Raw genomic sequence first — 18,678 nt, forward strand, 5'->3', positions numbered from 1 at the left:
ACCTCCTACCTAGAGCTATCATCCCTGTAGAAATGCAAACGCACCTACCATCTTTAGGAGGCTACGCTGCCTCTCCCCTCCCCCAATGCCCCACCATCAATTTACTCCATCAGACGTTGACCGAGATGAGGCTTCACTTCATGCACGCCTTTGGTCCCCCAATTATTCTTATTAGTCATCCGATATCTCAAAGGCTGGTTCCACAATAATGTTCCAAGTGCTTGACACCATTCAACTCGATGGTCTCAAAATATTATTAGCTATTCTCAAGGCATTGTACAAAACACGGGAAACAATCTTTACTTTGTCGTGACAACAATTCGGTCGATCATAGATGCATTGTGAAAATGGCTTGGGATTCTAAAACCCTTCCCTCTACACAAAATAACAATCCTAGGCTCAAACATCCTCAATCTCAATCTCAATCTCAATCTCGAAATGGCGTCTCTACGTCAGAATCAAATTTACTATCGAAATCTACCCACGTTGCAGACCCTGTTCTGCGACCGTTCTTGAACCCGGATTTTGATCCTGCAGATTACCTCAATTCAACCTTGCCTTCTTTACAATCTTCGAATACGTCGTCGTCTTCAAGAAATGTCGTCCCTTTAGCTGAATTGTCTACACAGACGCAGACTCTTCTTTCACATCTTAGCGCACACACCACTAGACTTACGACTACTCTTACACAACTCACCGATGAGATATTGCGAAGTGGAAGCCGATTGGCCTATGAGGTGGAAGTGCTACGAGGAGAGACATTGGGATTATCAGAAGCGTTGATCGAAGGACTCCATGATGATATTACAAAGTTTGTTCCGGGGGGGCTTGAGAATGATTTGTCAAGAAGACCAACAAAATCTGGAGACTCTAGGGCGCGATCTGCCACAGCTACCATGCCAAAAACACCTACCTCAGAAGACACAAATGCCACCAAAATCGCCGATCCTCCTTATGTGACACAATTACGAACGCTCACACTTGTACGGTCACGGTTGGATACGGTTATAAAGACATTTGGAGATGCAATGGCATGGACCTTCCCACCATCAGAAGTATCGGTCACTTCGTCCTTTCTTTCTGTTTCCGCTCCCGAGCCAGGGTCAGAGGCACACAGCACCGAAGAGAAAGGCCAAGAAGTTTCTAAGAAACTACGTGATGAAATTGCAGATTTGTTAATTGGGGATGATCCAGTCGATGGTATTGAGACAGCAGCCAAAAGAGTACAAGAATTGAAAGAATTGGCACTTGTGTGGAAAGGCACAGCTGAAGAACGAGCAAGGAGTAAATTTGTCGAAAGTCTTGCAAAAATGGTCGAAGACAGACATCGAGATCTATTAAAGGATGCTGAACAGAATGGTCAATTAAGTCAAAGAGTCGAGGCTTTTCAAGACCAAGAAACATCGATTTCTGGTATCGGCGAGAATAGGACGCAAAGTGGATATGGGTTTATCAATCAACTGCAACGACTCAGAGGCTCTTAATAGGGTAATCCTCATTGTTATACCCAAATATTGGCTTGTTCTTCATTCTCATTTACCATGTTTTCATATTCATACCAGATCTCCAAATAAGCTGAGTCAACCCTATATTGATCTGAAGCCAGATTAGGTTAATGGTCTCAATGACCATTTTTGCTATAGATTCAATATATCATGTTAATATACCAAATTAAGAAGAACTTTTGTCGCAAGGAAGAGACCTTCAATAATACCTTTAGTTGTAGTTGGTTGCATTTCCCAAAGAAGCATTTGCCTCATCCCTTACTTGAGATCATTCCAGTCAAACGACTTACGATGTTTACAATCTTCACAGTTCACAATTTCAATCCATTGTTAAACTCTTTCTCTGACACACTTTGCTTGCAGCTCGTTATTCTACTGTACTTGATATCATACGCAGTCCTACTGATTTTTGAGACTTCGGCTCATTTGAGGTAGAGAACACACCAATGAGTCAATCGAGGTGAGAAATTTGAGAAAACGAGAAATCTCTATTTTGCTTTTTCGTCGCCAGTAGTTAGTGATGAATTATGAGGAGTTTCCCACAGAGAATGGGACTGTTCCCGAAACTGCCAGGCGGAAAATCTCACCCATGAGTTTCATGGCTCATAAACTAAGAGAATTAATACGACCCAGTCGACTCCGTAGTCGTATCTTCTTCTCTCTAATTTTCATATCTTCTGTGATTCTCATTGTTCTTGGTAAATGGCATGCAGTAAGTATGGTTCATTTATAACCATCAGTCAGGCAGAAAACTCTCTCCAACTTCTAATATTTATGCACATCCTCCCCAAAGCCCAGCCCGCTAATATCTTCCTTTAGTATAAAATCCAACACTCAGCATCACAACTAGGCTCCTACGTTCCTGAAACATTAGCAGGAGCTTTCATACCATCCGCTACCAACGAAAGCTCTGAATGGGACGATACTATTTCTGTCCCTAGCAATGAAAACAATACCAATACCAATACAGATACAAACCCAAAATTTCATCTTATAATCCCCGCCCGCAAGAAATCACTGAATCTTTGCAAAACTCTCCTTGCAGCATCTATTCTAAATTACCCACCCCCAACACTCCTGGGCTTCAAATTGGAATCGGACGAAACCAAAGAGAAAGTAAAAGAAACTTCCACGCTACAAGAAGTACAAGACACGCTTGATTTTCTCAATGGGAAATATATGCACGATGATGATTTAGTGCTACTTTTAAATGCGAATACGTGGCTGCAACTTCCGGGCGAAATTATCATTGGAAGATTTTTGCGGAATAGGAGGGAAGTGAATGAGAAATTACGTGAAGAATATGGTGTTGAGAGGGGTACGGAGGTGGATACTGGAACCATAAGGAAATCGGGACAGCAGAAATATACACAGAAAGTACTTTTTTCCGCGAGGAAAGATTGTGCTGTGATGGATAGGGGTGAGCGAGGAGATGCAGAAGAGGGGATGGGGGAATCTTGTTATGGGGATGTGATTCCCCAATTTCCCTTCTTGAATAATAAAGGAGGAAAGATAGATCAATATAGGGAGTCCCCTCGCTTTATCGAAAGCTCATTAGCGATGGGAAAAGTGCGGGATATCAAAGCACTTTGGAGTCGAGCGTGGGAGATTGCGCAAGAGCGGGATGGGGATGGGAAAGGAAAAGGAAAAGAAAGAAAGGGGTATTCGATGCAGGAGATTATGACGCAGATTTTTGGAGAACAGGAAGGGGGAAGGGTTGAGAGACGGAGGGCAGAGGAGTGGAGATGGAGGGAGTGGTTGGAGGGGATCTTGGGGGTATCGATTGCTGGAGAGGGGAAGGGAAGGAGAAGATGGAGAAATGGGAATGGAAATGGAAATCGGACGTTGGGGGTAGGAGGGAATAGTGAGAGGGGTGATGGAGAGTTTGGAATCGGAGTAGATTATACGTCGGGAATTTTTCACACGGTAGGAAAATCGGGGGAGGAATTGAAGGTTACATCGTTTAGTGAGAAAGCGGAGGAGAAGGAGAAGCAGATCGTGAGCAGGAGAGGAGTTATCAATAGGCCAGTGAAAGATATCGCGATGTCATCTGCAGAATTCGAAAACGTCCCCGGACCGCTGGATTTATGCGGCGCTCCAGATATAGATAAAGACGCAGATAAAGATAAAGATGTCAGTCAATCGGTCAAAGATCTCAAAACTGCAAGAGGGAAAAACGTTTCGTGGATTCTATACCACTTCTTACATATAGCAATGGAGATGGTGATTCCCGGGGGTTAAATTCAAATTCAAATTCTCGGATTCCGGGGTCTTTTACTTTTGGGTTGGATTTGAATTTGGATTTGGATTCTGATTTTCATCCGAGTACGGGGGACAAGAGAATAGATAAAGGCAGAGACAAGAAAAAAGAAGAAGAGGAAATCTCACAAAAACAAATGTGGAACACAACATGGTGGAGAAAATGGGGTAGACAACTCTGGAAAGAGTGTACGAAAGGGGTGGGAGAACAGATGTGGGTGGTGGGAGGAGAAGGCGAAGGGAAAGGAAAGGGGGGATATGGAGAGGAAAGAGGAGGGATATGGATAGATGGGAGGGGAGGGAGAGGAGGCGTGTGGACGGGTGAGAGGGTGTGGATTGAGTGGGGGGAAGTTTGCGGGGGGGAGGGAATGGATGAGGTTTGGGGAAAATGAGGGGGGGAGATGGGATGTGTTGTGTGGTATGGGTTGGTTGTTGTAATGTAGTGTTGGGAGTATTGTTACGTCAAGAGTAGATTTTAGTGTGATTTGGAATTTAGCAGATTTAAGATCTTAGGATTAACCTCGTTCATTTTGAACCCCTCAATTCCCTTGTCATTGCTTGAGTCTCGGCGACTCGATACACTAGAGTCTGAAGAAACTCACAATGTACATGATTCTATCTCCGATTGTCCACCTCAAATTCCAAACACATATCCATTCATGGAAAAATTATAAATAGCGCAGAACTTTTCCAATCCCATCAAATGCTCCAGTTTATCACAACTCCTCGCCCCAAATACACACCACCAATTGCATAATCCGTTTTCCCTTTGCCGCCCCATCCAACATGATATACGGTGCCATAAATGCCTGTTCCTTAACCAAGTGACTTGCGAGATTGAGTAAGTGCTCGTGATTTACATTTTGGAGGGTGAAAATCTCAGGATGCAGTTCTCGTAATTGGGAGAGGGTGGTTGTGAGGGTTTCGTGTTCGTCGACGGCGCCGTGGAAGGTGGTTACGGGATTCTGTGGGGTGGCGAGGGGGAGAAGATTCTATTATGGTAGGAGAGTTAGTTTAGTTTGAATTAAAGTAGGGTGGGGTGAAAGAGAGGGGAGGATGGGGAGGAGTAAGAGATGGAAATGAAGAGGAAGGAAAAAACTTACGAAGATCCATCTTGGACCCATTGTTCTAATGCTGGGTGTATAGCCGCAAGAGTCTTTTGATCAGATCGTTTGAGCATGATGATATAGACCCACAGAGTCCAGTATGTGAAGTTCCAATCTTCGAGAAGGACAGACCAATCTAGAGGGAGGTCTTCTTCTTGGTCTGAGGCGATGAGGTTGTGGATGCTTGTAGATAGGGATGGGTAGTGTTGGGTAAGTAGTGAGTAGGCCTGTTCGATTGAGAGGATTTGCAAATTGCTTGTTGGAGAAGGTGCTGAGATTTCGAGCGATGGGGTAAGAATTGGTGTGGTTAGAAGATCTAGGGGTTGGAGGGCAGACCGTAAGGTAGCGAGTTGGAGGCTCCGGTAATTCAGAGCGAGAGATTGATTGGGATTTTGAGGGGGACTGAGATAGTGTTAGCTTGGTCAAGGATAGGAGCGAGGATTGTGTTTACCCTAGACTTGCACCGATTTGTTCAATCTTCTCAATTTCGTATGCAAGCTTAGATTGAATAATGAATATTGCCTGCAACACTGCTCTACATAGAGGGCTTTGGAATGGCTGTGCAATTCTTTCTGGGCATATTTCCGGAAACTTCAACATATATGAACGCTCTCGTTCATTTGCTACAATACAGCAAATGAGATCCACTAGACCTTCTCCGAATCTGCGAAATTCCAAGATTCTAGAATCTCGTGATCCATTAGTAGATGTTGGTTGCACAGCAAACATGAATTCTTCCTCCGGCTGTCTTGGATCTGGACGACTGTGACAATTTTGACTTCTGCGTAATTGAATAGCATTATGATCTGGAGTCAATTTAAGATTGGCAACATTTCGATTCACAAGATCGTTTGGAAGAATAAAACCGTAGCCAACTAGTAATTCGCTATTTGATTTATTTCCATAGTAATTGTAAATCTGATCTCCCTGTGAGACACCAGCAGAATGAACTAGATCGAAGGAATTGGAGATAGGGTCTTTTCTCCACTCTACTTGATTGATACCATTATGATTGCCTATATCAACAAGTGGATATAGGATCGAAAACCTATCATTGCGAATGTGATCTAGATTGAGATCTATATCTGTAGAGCTCTCACTCAAAGCTTCAGGACAAACTGTCAAGGATGGTCGAAAACTTCGACTATCAAATATAGTAGCAGCCCATTGATACAAGATATAACTGTATTCTTTATGGTTTGGCAATTCCCTCAAAAGCACAACTCCCTTCTTCCACTGATCTCTCCACATCTGTTCTCGCTTCTGAAGTGGAGGTTCTGCATTTGTCCCGGTGAGGAATTCCTGATCTTCTTCTGGCCACCAGATAGGAATCCCAAGGCTTTTGGGATCATTTGGCTGAGGAAGTAGTTTGATATACTGCCACCATGGAGATTGATCACCCTTCAAATATTGCTGTATGAGGAAAAAGTGACCAATAATGTTGGGATCATCTTGTTTCAAATTCTCCAAGAACTCAACGGGAAATGGATCTGTCGAGGGAAATTGAGAATATGTGCCAATTGCATTTAGATATGATAGAGAAATTTGGTATGCGCATCGCACAATACTCGTTTGAGGAGCTATCGTTTGTTGCGCCTTGAACGATAAACCTGTTACTGCATCTTTATAAATTTCAACGTCAGGATGAAGATAAGCCCCAGAAGCTGTGGCCCAATCAACCAGACTCTTGATGTTCTCTGTCATTTTGCTCTTCAACTTTTAGCTTTTTTCATGCCAATAACAGTAGCTAAGTTTTGATCGTAAAAATGGTTGCCGTCTTCCCTCCACATTGATCACGTGACTCATCCGGTTTTTGGTGGGGCACGTTAGTTAAGGTTAAAGCATGGTTCGCTCCAAGTGCTTTTGAATTGTGATTTCATACAACACATCCTTCGAAAACCTCTCGATGCAATATGTCATTGAGACTGTTAAACAAAACAACATTGTAAGTTGGTTCGTATCGAAGAGGTTCGCAAATGCGCGATATTACTCCTGATGCAACCTTGTACTTGCAGTGCTATCCTCCAATAGGATGACTGTCTCAAGCTAGGTATAGGATCTTCTTATTGAGCAGTATTTATTAAAGATGCGCGCCCCTTTATTTTAATTTACATTCACGAGATCACAGATCGCAAGATGGTTTCTAACAAGTATGGACGTGAATGCGTTGAGAAGAATCAAGATCTGGTCCAGCCACAACTTCCACTCCTCACTCGCGCCTGGTATTTCATTCAGCTTTGGGGATTGAAGATAGCTATTGTAGTAACCTTCAAAATCCTGCGCGTTCTACGACCAACACCTCCTGAATCTCGTCCTACCAAGCTTTTGGCATATCCATGCCGACCAAATCTGCGAACGCGAATCTTTGTTCCAACGGCCAAGCAAGCTGACGATGAACCACTCCCACTATACCTGGATCTCCACGGTGGAGGGCATGCTTTGATGTCTGCCGAATTCGATGATGAGATCTGTGCTACGATTGCGAACCGATTCAATGTCATCGTTGTTAGCATTGAATACAGCCAGGCCCCCTCCAATAGATTCCCGGCATTGACAAACGATATTGTTGCTATTGCGCAAGCCACAATCGATAATGCCGATCTGAATATTGACAAGAAGCGTGTGGTCTTGGGAGGTTTCAGTGCAGGAGGAAATTTGGCTTTGTCCGCTGCTCAAGTACCTGAATTGCGAGAAAGATTGAACGGGGTAGTAGCTTGGTATCCAGTAATGGACTTCACGCTCACACCGGACGAGAAGAAAGTCTCGCGCCCATATCGGAATGCAAAGGACTTGGATGACCTACCAGATTTTGGACCCGTATTCGAATGGGGTCATATTCCCGTTGGTCAGAATCTTCGAGATCCATTATTGAGCACTAGATTTGTGAGCAGGAACGATATACCCAAATGGATATATATAATAGGGGCCGAGTACGATATGCTAGCCAAGGAAGCTAGAGATACAGCTTTTGACCTTGCCGATTTGACTGAGAAAGAACGCGAAGATGGAATGTATGGTTTTGAAAAGGATGGTTGTAAATGGACGCTAGTAAGGGATGTTCGCCATGCTTTCACTCATGATTTGATGGATAACAAGGGACCTGATGCAGAGGCTATGCGAAAACTCAGAACAGAAGAAATATTAGAGCAGGTAGGTAACTGGTTATTCAAGGGTCCGTTCTCCAAATATTGAGGCATGAACTGGGTGGCTACTGTGTATTCTATCATGGCGTGACGGGGCTTGGGGAAATGTTTGGGAGAGAAATGCCGGGCTGGAATTATACTATACTGTTATCAGAATACTGTAGCTCTTTACGTTACATCCTTAATCATAAAAGCACACTGCGGTGTTAATTTGGTATCATTAGCATTTCGCGATATGATTCATATCCTTCCCCGACAAAGTCTATGTGAAAGTCGCAAGACTCTCATCCTATGTAGTCCGGATTAGATTCCAATTCCCACATTGTTCACATATTGAAATTTACAGTTACAACCCCAAGGTAAAGGGGAGGGGGCGAACTTGTATGTTTTGGACACTTGCATCTCTGTGCCATGTCAATAAAACGATACGAGATCACTGTGATGCACATAGCAAGTGACGCTACAGAGTTAGATAGGAAGTATTCATTGATCGACCCTAACACATGAAACGAGAATCAAATAACACTACCCACTCACGATACTGATTCAACACCCTTAGTCTAAAGCATCGGCGAGGTTATTTCTTCGACAGTATATCATTACCGATATTTCAATATTTCATACCGACATGTATACAGTAGTATTCGGCAACCGCAACAGTATTTGCATATCACAATTTATGAGGTGACAGTTACCCATACGTTCAATAGGGGTGACACAACGTCAAACTAATATCTGCGCGCATGCAAGCTAGGATGATACTGCACGCCGTAGGTATTAATTCCAAGGCTGTGAGTTTGGGAATATTTCATTTAGTGCCTAAGTATCACCTCAAAATGTCGAGATTGGAATTTCAAGATCGCCTATTTGGTAGTCAACTGGGTTTGGTGATGGCAGTAGGTACATGTGCGTGATCACGAGAAGACCTCGAATAATCTCGATCATTCAATCACTGTTCCGAATACGAATCAAGGTACCCATCTTCCTTCTTCCTACACATTACAATTTGATATCACAAACATAATCGGAGAACGGAGTTTTTCTTCCGTCTACGAAAGAGCTAGAACGAAACAGCAACTTTTATATCCAAGCCCGACTCACCACAATACTGAACGAGAACTCGAACCACCACGTACATGCAAAATTGGCACACGCCCGAACTATGTTCGTGCAGATGGTATACCAAAGATCCTCAGCACCCCGACCACCAATTACATCTCCGGCTTGAGGGCTTGTCAGCTGCTCATCGCGGAGTTATATAACCAATCATCTCGCATAGCCGAGCTAGGATCCACACGCAAAGGCGTCGCAGTGTTGAGCATGTGAGGGCGAAGTTCCTGGTGGGAAGAAATCTCTATTTGTTTGCTCGCGTGATATTGGTCCGTTGGGGACATGTCTCGCGACGTGAGATGAATGTGGTTTTGTTAGTTGGCTTTGGAAAATTGGGAGGGAGTCACACAGTCTTTGGGACGGGAAGATATCAGGTCGAAGGATTGCGGGGAAATTACGAGGAGAAGTGTGGAGGTTAGTATGGTGGGTGGGCAAACGAGCGATTAACCGATTGTTGTCTCGAGTGATGATTCATCTGCTGAGATGAGCGGGGTGCTGCAGAAACGTTTGGATTTGTGTGGGAGAGGAGAGGGATTTTGATTGCTTTTCACCAATTAAGTATTGTAGTATGGACTTGGACTGTACCTTGTGTATATTATTTTGCTAATCCAATCTACGGGGTTGTTTGAGAGTTGGAACTGATAGAATCATGAGAGAAATCGCATGTGTATTTATATCGCGAGACCATGTGCTTGATTTCTGGATAAATAGGACCCAGTACTTCTTATGAAGGTATTGATTGAGTCTAGTCTACTCAAAACTTGACTAGATACATAAGCTGATGATGATATGATCTTCACTAGATTTCGAGTAAGCGCTATACTATGTGTATAATCGTGATGAAACTTATATAGCTGTACCTGCAATAAATGAGACACCTGCAACGAGAAGCATAATGATGTAGCACTGGGGTCCAGGTAGAAGAAACATCTTAAGTACAGAGATGCTTTAATTATCGAGTATCAAAAATGCAATGTAACCATTCGATAGCTAGGATGTAATAGTATGATGGTACTCAACAAAAATAATAACCCAGTATCTCACAAGCCACTCGTTCACTTGCTGCACCAAAGAGGCATAGCAATGTATATTTTGTCAAATAGGCTAGATCTCTACCGCCATCGATTGGAATCCCTAACCACGGTGGCACAAAATTAGCATTTCACGGTACGGTGAAGGAAGTATTTGCGGGGGTTGCAGCGAAGGAACCAAGCCAGGATAAAATAATAATCATAATTCTCTTCCAGCTAGTCTTCCGTGTGGACCTCTCCTTCTCCAGACAAATGAGACCCTACTAAGTAATACCCTCGCATTTAGCCATCTTTCCCGAGGAGCGCTGCAACCAGTTCCCATAAATATCCGTGTTCGCTCACACTCGAGTCTTTTGCTCCGTTTGCCTCGTTTGCTGTGCTACTTTACGCAGAGCACAAATGTCGTTCCTCGCGCCTTCGAATCAGGCAAAAGGATTCATCATCTCACGATGCGACGTTTAGTATTTTTAGCCTCGCTCTTGGCTTCCCAATATGTCTCGACAATGGCGGATATTCTATCCATCGCTACTCCCGCCGATGTACCAGCCTCTCCAACGGATACCTCACTACCTACGAAACCTTTTGGCTCGAATGATATCAATTCGGCAGTTGTCGTGCCGGTTATAGTCGCTTCAGTGAGCGTATTTGTCGCTTTCCTCCTCATCCTCTGCTTGAAAATTCCTGTTCCAGAACGCTTCTTACATCCTGTCAGGGATGACGATTCGACCTTGAGCCCAGAAACTTCGCACTGGCGATTTTCCTGGTTTCATCGCAAACGCAGATCAAGACCGACAATATGGCCTCATTCAGTATACAATGGAGGGGAATTTGAGTCTGGAAAGTGCGGGGATCTGGAAATGCGGGTCATGGAAGATATACCAGGGTTCCCCAGACCGTTCAGAGGTATACCATTATCCCATCGAGACACGGAAAAAATGTCGCAAGCGAGGATGGAGGAGGAGGCAGAAGCCAGGATTAGGGAGATGCTGGAGAGAATGAATCCAGAAGATAGGGCGTGGGCGAGCGAACAATTGATATATGGACAGGCGGATGAATTGCGGGACAAAACTATTGGAGCTCCATTTTAAGGCTATGGGAATTATCATGAAGAATGCTCTGGAATGGAGGAAAGAGAATGGTTGTTTGAATAAGGCAGGTCAGATCTGACATCTGAGTTTTAATTAGTTAAATAATTATGCGTAGTGCCCCACAGGGTACTGTAATTCCCTTGCATTCATCCCAAACGCAACATGTCTCTTTTTTGGATGGATTAACGAGCATGGCATGATCCTGTCTTAGCACTACCTGCAACCTGACATCCTCAAGTTTCTTAGTCGAAGCTACATAAGTTATGCATAACTCATGGAAGGATTTCTAATGGGCTCTGTTGTGACAATAAGACCTAGATGAATCAGAATGTGAAGATAGACATCAAGGCCTTAATAAATATCATTTCCAAATGCAACACCACAAGACTTGCACTGGCAATAAAAGCATCAGATAATTATCAAAACGAACGAATATTTTCAAATTGCTACTTCTTCGACTACAAATTATGCTCGTCTCTTATCTTTCCTGTTTCGCACCTCCATATCTACGTCCCCTTGCCCAATACTATGGACCAAAAGTAGTTTATGATACAATCCATGCTTTCAGGCCTCCCTAATCACAAACCTCCACTTCATCGTGTCTCTTTTCAATTGATTGAAAGGTCCTTAATCCAAGACCCTTCCAGCAACAGCAGCTGCACTCTTGTCTTTAGTCTGAGTCTTTTTCAACGATCGCCCCATTTGGATTTCACCCAAGAGACCAGCTGGTCGGCCACCTGCTGGTGGAGCAGGAGCGCCTCCCATTGGAGGCATTGGCGGTGGAGGTGGAGCACCCATCCCTGGTGGAGGCGGAGGTGGTGGTGGAGGAGGAGCACCTGGCGCACCGGCTGATGGCATTGGAGGGGGTGGTGGAGCATTGAAGTTAGGGACTGGTGGTGGTGGTGGAGGGGTTGCCGCCGGTGGAGATGCTACAGCAGGAGATTCAGGCGCGGATGTAGCTTCGTTACCCATCGATGACAAGGGACGAGGAGGTGCCATGGTTCCGAAAAGGATTGATGCTAAATGACGCGCGCCACCTGCACCAGGTCCTTCATCGTCAGAGGAATCGTCCTCTTTGTCAGATCCAACAACATCCCAATCATCTTCTTCTGGACGAACGCGAGATGGTCTGTTACCTGTTGGTTGAACTTGAATTGGTGCAGGCGTTGAAAGTTCTTGGGCAGGAAGGCGATGGAATGGATTGTTAGACGCGGTAGATGCGGTGGGTGCGTCACCGGATTGAGCCATTTTCTTCAAGAAAGGATTGCGGGTCTCTGTATCAACTGGAGGACTGACAATAGGGCTAGTTACTTGTGGGGTTGGTGATGGAAGACTAGTTGTTGTTGCAGCAGCAGGGACTGGCGATACAACAACTGGGATTGAAGGCGGAGGAGGTGGTGGAGAAGGTTCTTTGCGCTCAAGTTCTTGACTTCCTTGAGTGGGCGTTGATGCTTGAGGGGTAACTTGCTCCGGACCTTCATCATCATCAGATGAATCTGAATCATCAATAGCTTCCAGTTGACGTTGCAATTCTCGCTCACGTGCTTGGGCGGCTTCAATTTCTGCGCGTTGAGCTGCGAGACGAGCTTCTTGTTGTTTGGTTTCAGCTTGGAGAGCCTTTCTCTTCTTTTTCTCCTCTTCCTTCTTCAATTTTCCGGCCTTCATTTGGTCTTCTAAAGCCTTGATACGAGCCTGAGCCGCCTCGCGTTCCTTTGCAAGCTCAATCTCTTGTCGTTGAGCGTCGTCCCTGTGAGTGTTAGCAGTGTAGAAGATGTCAGATAAAAGATTCGCTTACTCTAGCTCATTTGTGGCAGTAATTTGTGCCTTTTGCTCGTTGATGATTCTTTCCTCTTCGGCCTTGCGTTCACTTGCGTCACTTCTTGCGGCCTTCCTTGAAGGAGGCGGAGGTGGCTTTTTGGCGGTCTCCTTTGGTTGCTCAGGTGCAGGTGGAGGTACACCCTGCTCTTCGGCAATTCTAGCTTGCCTTTCAGCTTCACGTTTAGCGTCTTCCTCTTCTGCTTGTCTGAGTTTCGCTGCACGCTCATTCTTTTCACGCTCTAATCTCTGTTGTGTTGTCTCTCCAGATTTAGATGGTGCTTTGATGCCAAGAGCAGCTAGACGCTCAGCCATGCGCTTCTCGGCCTGCTGCTTAATATAAGCTGCTCTGTCTTCTGGAGTCTTGTATTGTGAGTATGAACCTCCAGCAGGGGCTGGTGTAGATGAGGGCTGCGACGATGGAGTTTCGCTACGAGCCGCTGGAGCAGGGCTAGCATGAGACGCTTCAGTACGAGGAGCCTCCCTGCTGCGATCATCTGTTCGAACTCTGGCACTTCTGCTGCTTCTTTGCAAATCGAAAATGAAGTCCTTGACTTCATCCTCAACACCTAGCCCATCCTCCCAACGTCTCTTCTCATGCTCACTGGACGAGCTCTCACCACCATCTTTGAGACTATCCTCCAGGCCTCGTGAAAAATCGCGGACACTTTCTTCGACATCTTGAACCATACGCTCATTATTTTCCTTCTCAGTTCTGATCTTGAGATTTTCCTCCTCGAGGCGTTTCGGCGCATCCAAGTCATCATTGCTCGTCTCGATCTTCTTACCGGTGAGAGCAGCAGAACGTTGTTGCATCATGGCCTTAGCTCTTGCTTTGAGTCTATCTGATTCGGTGATAGCGCCGCCAGGACCGGTTCCAACGATGCTAGAGGCACTTCCAGGGTGAGCTTTAGCATCCTTTAGACGGAAGAGTTCAAGCTTGGCATCGGCAATACTTCTTTCCGTTCGTCGGACACGCGAAGCAATATCTGGAAGCTTATCCGTCAATGTTTGCAATTGTCTTTTCAAAGCACGACGCTCGGCGCCGGAATCAACGTTACGCAACGATGCATCTGGATGAGCATCAATATCCTCTTGAATACGACGAATGCGGCGATAAAGATCCTCAGCTTCACGGCGATCTTTACGATCAAGGGCATCATCTTCATCTGCAGCATTTTCGGCCTTGAAATCGATTGCATCTAGTATCACTTGTCTCTCCGCGATTTTCTTTCTAAGCTGTTCAAGAGAAAGTTCATCATTAGAAGTTGTTGATCCCGGAGACGAAGGTCGTGGAGAAGAGGCTCCGAGTCTGCGACGAGCACTAGATTTATATCCAACATCATCGTCGTTGTTTTTATATACTGTGGCATCTTTACGGCCTGTGCGACCTGGAACAGCGTCACCACGGAAAGAATGGTTTTTGAGGTAGCTCACTCCAGTCTTTTGTGGCAAAAGAGTAGCACCAGAGTTCTTGCGGAAATTGGATTCTTGGTGAAGTAAAGATTTGACAGCCCCAATCGAATCATTGAAGTTACGAGTGGAAGGGGGTATAAGCGCCGGAGGTAGTTGGGCTGGCAGAGGATATCCATTGAGCTTTCGATAAATCAAATGCATAGCAACCGCAAATTCATCCATATTAAGCTTTCCTTTGTTGCCGTGATCTGCCAAGGTCCATACGCGCTCCAGGTCGGGCTTCTCGAGACCACTCTGCCCAAAAATTTCAATAGCGACATCACCGCTAATAAATCCTTTACCAAACCCATCCCAAGCTTTGAAAACTGAATCGTATCTGGTCTTCTCTTCTTTCGTAATTCCCCATGGAATTTCAGCATTGCCTGTTATACCGGCTGTAGTAAAATTGCCTTGTTCTCGACCTTGTTGTGGCATCATCCGGGAATGTAATAGATCGATATTGGGGGCTGGCGCATTTACCAAACCCCATTGGCCATCGACACCTGTAGGCTGGCTATTCAATGGCGCGATCATTCCGCCTTGCATGCCCGTCTGAGCGGGAGACAAATGAGAACTATAGTTAGATGGCATAGGAGGCATCGGAGGGCGCGGTCCATTGTACCCCGTTGCTTGAGGATTTGACATTTGATTGTACCCGGTTTGCTGAGGCTGCAATCCTCCTTGCTGTCCAGGAAAGCCAGTTTGCATTGAACCTTGGAAACCTGTTTGCTGCGGTTGAAATCCACCCGAAAAGTTATTCTGCTGTCCAGGGTAACCAGTCATTTGCGCAGTGAGAAGTGCGGAGTTAGACGCCATTGGCTGTGGCTGTTGGATAGTCGGAGGTGTTGCGGTGTTTTGTCGGCCATCAAAACTGGGCGCATTCGTTGCCGCTGGTGCATCATCGTCTATAGCGAAATTTATGATATCCACCATGCTAGAAACTTCGTTTTTGATGACATCGGGAAGCACGGATGGTAATTGCTTGCCGACTAGCTTGAGATTACAGAGGTACATAGCTAATGCGAATTCGGGAAAATGTAGCTGTCCAGATCTTGTAGTGTCTGCGAGCGTCCTATAATAATCATAAGCACAATATTATATCCATTGAATAGTTTGATTCTTACCATATCTGCGACAGAGAGTTCCCGTCTAGTTTTGAGCGTAGTAAAAGATCCCTTGATTTCTCTCCAGAAAGTGTTTGCCCATCCCCAACAGCGGACTTGAAAAGAGTTTCGAACTTTGCTTGATCTTGGGCTGTGATAAAGGAAAGTCTTATACTAGGTATCTTTGCTCCCCCTTTAGAGGCTCTGCGTCCTCTTGGCTTTGATGGTTCTGCAGCCGCAGGTTTAAATGAATCTGCCATCGCGGCAAATCCGGTCGCTTGTGGTTGCTGCACAGGAGGTGCAGGGGGTGGTTGAGCTTGTTGAGTCTGTTGAGGCTGCTGGAATTGCTGCGGAATCTGCGGCATTGGAGGAGCTCCCGTTTGGAAGTTCTGCTGTTGGGGAGCATTGCTGAACTGCTGCTGTTGCTGCTGGCCTCCGGGGAAGCCTGCTTGGGATTGCTGAGGATATCCCGTAGGCTGTGCTTGAAGTGGATAACCTGTGAAATTGGGTTGTAAAGGAGCCGCATTTCCATATCCAGTGGGTTGAGGTTGAAAACCAGTCTGTTGTGGCTGGAAACCAGTCTGCTGTGGTTGGAAACCTTGGTTTGGCTGGAAACCACCATATTGTTGTTGCGGTTGTTGTGGTGGCTGGCGGCCAGTGTTACCACCAAGGTACGAGTTCGAACCCGAAAACATTATGAGTATGAACAAAAAAGAAATAGGTATGAAGAAAGATAGATTTGTGACATTTATTTGAAGGAATGGGTTCGAGGTTGGTGGAAGATACCACGGTCCGGGGGTCGAAATGACGAAGCTCAGGTAATCTGTTACCATAGAGGCTGGGCTTAGCGACCTCTAATATACAAATACATACAACCCAAGTTTCACCGATTTTGCGACAAAATGTTAAAGGGGCTGAATAAATGTGTATCGTATCATCATTCAACATTGATGTTTCAACGTCAATTGAAGTCACTAATTGGAGATGTTTGTGTGTTTGAATCACTTTTAATCATTTTGGTGCGAAAAATCATTGATTGAAGCTACATGTATTCAGGTACACAAGTACTTGCATCACCTAGATTATACCACAAGCTCGAAGTTTTTCTACATGAGGTCTGGCTCTTCATCCCCTTTTGACATATAGCCACGAATACAGTCACACATCTAGCTCTGTGTATTCCCATCGAGAAATATATAGATACTTGAATATCTTAATTAGGCTCTCAAAACCCTATTACCGATTGTAATATGTTCATACATTCATTCAATCATTTATGCGCTGGCGACATCTTCACCACCTGCCGCTTTCCTGGATCGGTATGCCTGAACATCGGCTTTGGCGGCAGCTAGTGCGCCAGACAATCCGAATTGTGTTGCAATTCCCTCAATACGGTGGACAGAGTTGAGATTCTTTACCAAGGTAATTTGGTAACAGGTGGCAGATCCTTGACGGGAGATAATAGTAGAGGAAGCGAGGAAGTATTCCCAAATCTGTTATTGTCAGTATGTGCGACCATTTGTGCAATCATGATGAAGACTTACTCTAAACCATCTGTTACCGTATTTAGCGACAACCTTCTCCTTGTTGGCCATCCAGTTTCTGTACCATCTCCACAATGTTGCTGAGTAGTGAACACCAATAGTATCGACACCCTTAACCTCGAATCCAGCGCTTTCGAGAGAGTTGATATAGTTGTTGAGAGGAGTAGAAGCGTCAGCACCAGGGAAGATATATCTGTTCATGAAAAGACCCCAGATGAGATCCTCGTATTGCCAAGTCTTTCTCAAACCAGCTACTTGAAGAAACATGACTCCGTCGTCCTCGAGCATATCGTGGCATTGCTTCAAGAAGCTTGTCAAGTGACGGATACCAACGTGCTCAGCCATCTCGAGACATGTAATCTTGTCATAACCTCCCTCAGGAACTGGAATGTCACGGTAATCCATGCACAAAATCTTACTTTGTTCTTCAGGAATACCAGCTTTGCGAAGTCCATTGTTACCCCAGGCAGTTTGGTTACGGCCAAGAGTGATACCAGTAGCCTTTGCACCGAAGTTAACACTGGCGAATTTGGCCAAGGTACCCCATCCACAACCAATGTCTAACATCTTCTCACCAGGCTTAAGACCAATCTTTTCACAGACAATGGCGAGTTTGTTATCCTGCAATTCCTCCAGAGTTTCTTCACGGTTAATGTCAGAGATAACACCGGAGGTATAGATCATTCGTGGACCAAGGAACCAGCCATAGAAGTCGTCACCCCGGTCATAGTGATCACGGACTTGTTCCTCATCTGTGACATCGTTAGTAGTTTTCATATAAAGGAAGGTCTTCTGCCACTTACCCTGGGAGCGAGTGTGCATGATAACTTCTGGTGCGAAGTTGAAGAAGACATATTTGAAAAGACTAATTGTGAATTTGAAGCTTGCCCAGTCGTGACGGTACTCGAGAACCTCGAGGGCGTCACCGTTGAAGTCAACTTCTCCATCGAAGTACATGTTGTGGAAAGTTTCCATAGGAATCTTGTTCTTTCCGCTGTATTTTATTTTATCGGCTTCGTTTTTAAAGGTAAGATAATGCTCAACTGGACGTCCTGGGTACTTGGCCTTCTCATTTTTGCGTGGAGAGAAGCTGGAGAACACTGTCCAGAATGCGAGGAGAATGGGAATAGTGGTGATGAGACCAAAGAAGATGGTGGTCTTGAATCCACCACCAACCTTCCAGGAGAAGTATAGAGGGACACCACCAATGAGGGAGAAAAGGAGGGTGTTTGAGAAACTATCATTGCCAGAAGCATCTGCAGGCAGAGGAGCATTCTTGATAGCAGGGTACTAATTGCCATGATATGTTAGATTCAATTGACCATCTTGTTTACTCAAAATCTAAGTTGACAGATATGGGGAAATTCTGGAATTTTCTTCATTAACTTACGGCTGTTGTCCTTACACCACATGGCTCGAACTTTTCAAAGGTCGGTGTGGGAGCTTTTGGGGTTTCGATGAACTCGAATTCGCTCTCAGAGCCATTGGTACTCTGAGGATTGGAAGTCATCTTTCCTTT

General features: G+C 45.0%; 7 protein-coding genes across 7 annotated transcripts; 4 read left to right on the forward strand and 3 right to left on the reverse strand.

Moving 5' to 3' along the window:
* Positions 1-347: 347 nt before the first annotated feature.
* Bfra_011904 (uncharacterized protein) lies at positions 348-1,484 on the forward strand (the record flags this gene model as incomplete). Its single annotated transcript, XM_037342230.1, has 1 exon — positions 348-1,484. The coding sequence occupies one exon, from the start codon at positions 348-350 to the stop codon at positions 1,482-1,484; it is 1,137 nt and encodes a 378-aa protein (XP_037187888.1).
* A 541-nt stretch (positions 1,485-2,025) lies between these two features.
* Positions 2,026-3,746, forward strand: Bfra_011905ia (uncharacterized protein; the record flags this gene model as incomplete). Its single annotated transcript, XM_037342231.1, has 2 exons — positions 2,026-2,217; positions 2,325-3,746. The coding sequence occupies 2 exons, from the start codon at positions 2,026-2,028 to the stop codon at positions 3,744-3,746; spliced, it is 1,614 nt and encodes a 537-aa protein (XP_037187889.1).
* A 734-nt stretch (positions 3,747-4,480) lies between these two features.
* On the reverse strand, positions 4,481-6,574 carry Bfra_011906 (putative set domain-containing protein; the record flags this gene model as incomplete). Its single annotated transcript, XM_037342232.1, has 3 exons — positions 4,481-4,756; positions 4,885-5,272; positions 5,322-6,574. The coding sequence occupies 3 exons, from the start codon at positions 6,572-6,574 to the stop codon at positions 4,481-4,483; spliced, it is 1,917 nt and encodes a 638-aa protein (XP_037187890.1).
* Positions 6,575-7,006: 432 nt separating this feature from the next.
* Bfra_011907 (putative alpha beta hydrolase fold protein) lies at positions 7,007-8,062 on the forward strand (the record flags this gene model as incomplete). Its single annotated transcript, XM_037342233.1, has 1 exon — positions 7,007-8,062. The coding sequence occupies one exon, from the start codon at positions 7,007-7,009 to the stop codon at positions 8,060-8,062; it is 1,056 nt and encodes a 351-aa protein (XP_037187891.1).
* Positions 8,063-10,657: 2,595 nt separating this feature from the next.
* Positions 10,658-11,242, forward strand: Bfra_011908 (uncharacterized protein; the record flags this gene model as incomplete). Its single annotated transcript, XM_037342234.1, has 1 exon — positions 10,658-11,242. The coding sequence occupies one exon, from the start codon at positions 10,658-10,660 to the stop codon at positions 11,240-11,242; it is 585 nt and encodes a 194-aa protein (XP_037187892.1).
* A 627-nt stretch (positions 11,243-11,869) lies between these two features.
* On the reverse strand, positions 11,870-16,310 carry Bfra_011909 (putative actin cytoskeleton-regulatory complex protein pan1 protein; the record flags this gene model as incomplete). Its single annotated transcript, XM_037342235.1, has 3 exons — positions 11,870-12,989; positions 13,038-15,584; positions 15,637-16,310. 3 exons carry the CDS (start codon positions 16,308-16,310, stop codon positions 11,870-11,872), a joined length of 4,341 nt encoding a protein of 1,446 aa, XP_037187893.1.
* Positions 16,311-16,889: 579 nt separating this feature from the next.
* Positions 16,890-18,669, reverse strand: Bfra_011910 (putative cyclopropane-fatty-acyl-phospholipid synthase protein; the record flags this gene model as incomplete). The annotated part of the gene is made up of 4 exons (XM_037342236.1): positions 16,890-17,108; positions 17,160-17,911; positions 17,963-18,449; positions 18,550-18,669. The coding sequence occupies 4 exons, from the start codon at positions 18,667-18,669 to the stop codon at positions 16,890-16,892; spliced, it is 1,578 nt and encodes a 525-aa protein (XP_037187894.1).
* Between the last annotated feature and the right edge of the window lie 9 nt (positions 18,670-18,678).

This window comes from Botrytis fragariae (assembly GCF_013461495.1).
Source record: "Botrytis fragariae strain BVB16 chromosome Unknown tig00000255, whole genome shotgun sequence".
NCBI lineage: Eukaryota > Fungi > Ascomycota > Leotiomycetes > Helotiales > Sclerotiniaceae > Botrytis > Botrytis fragariae.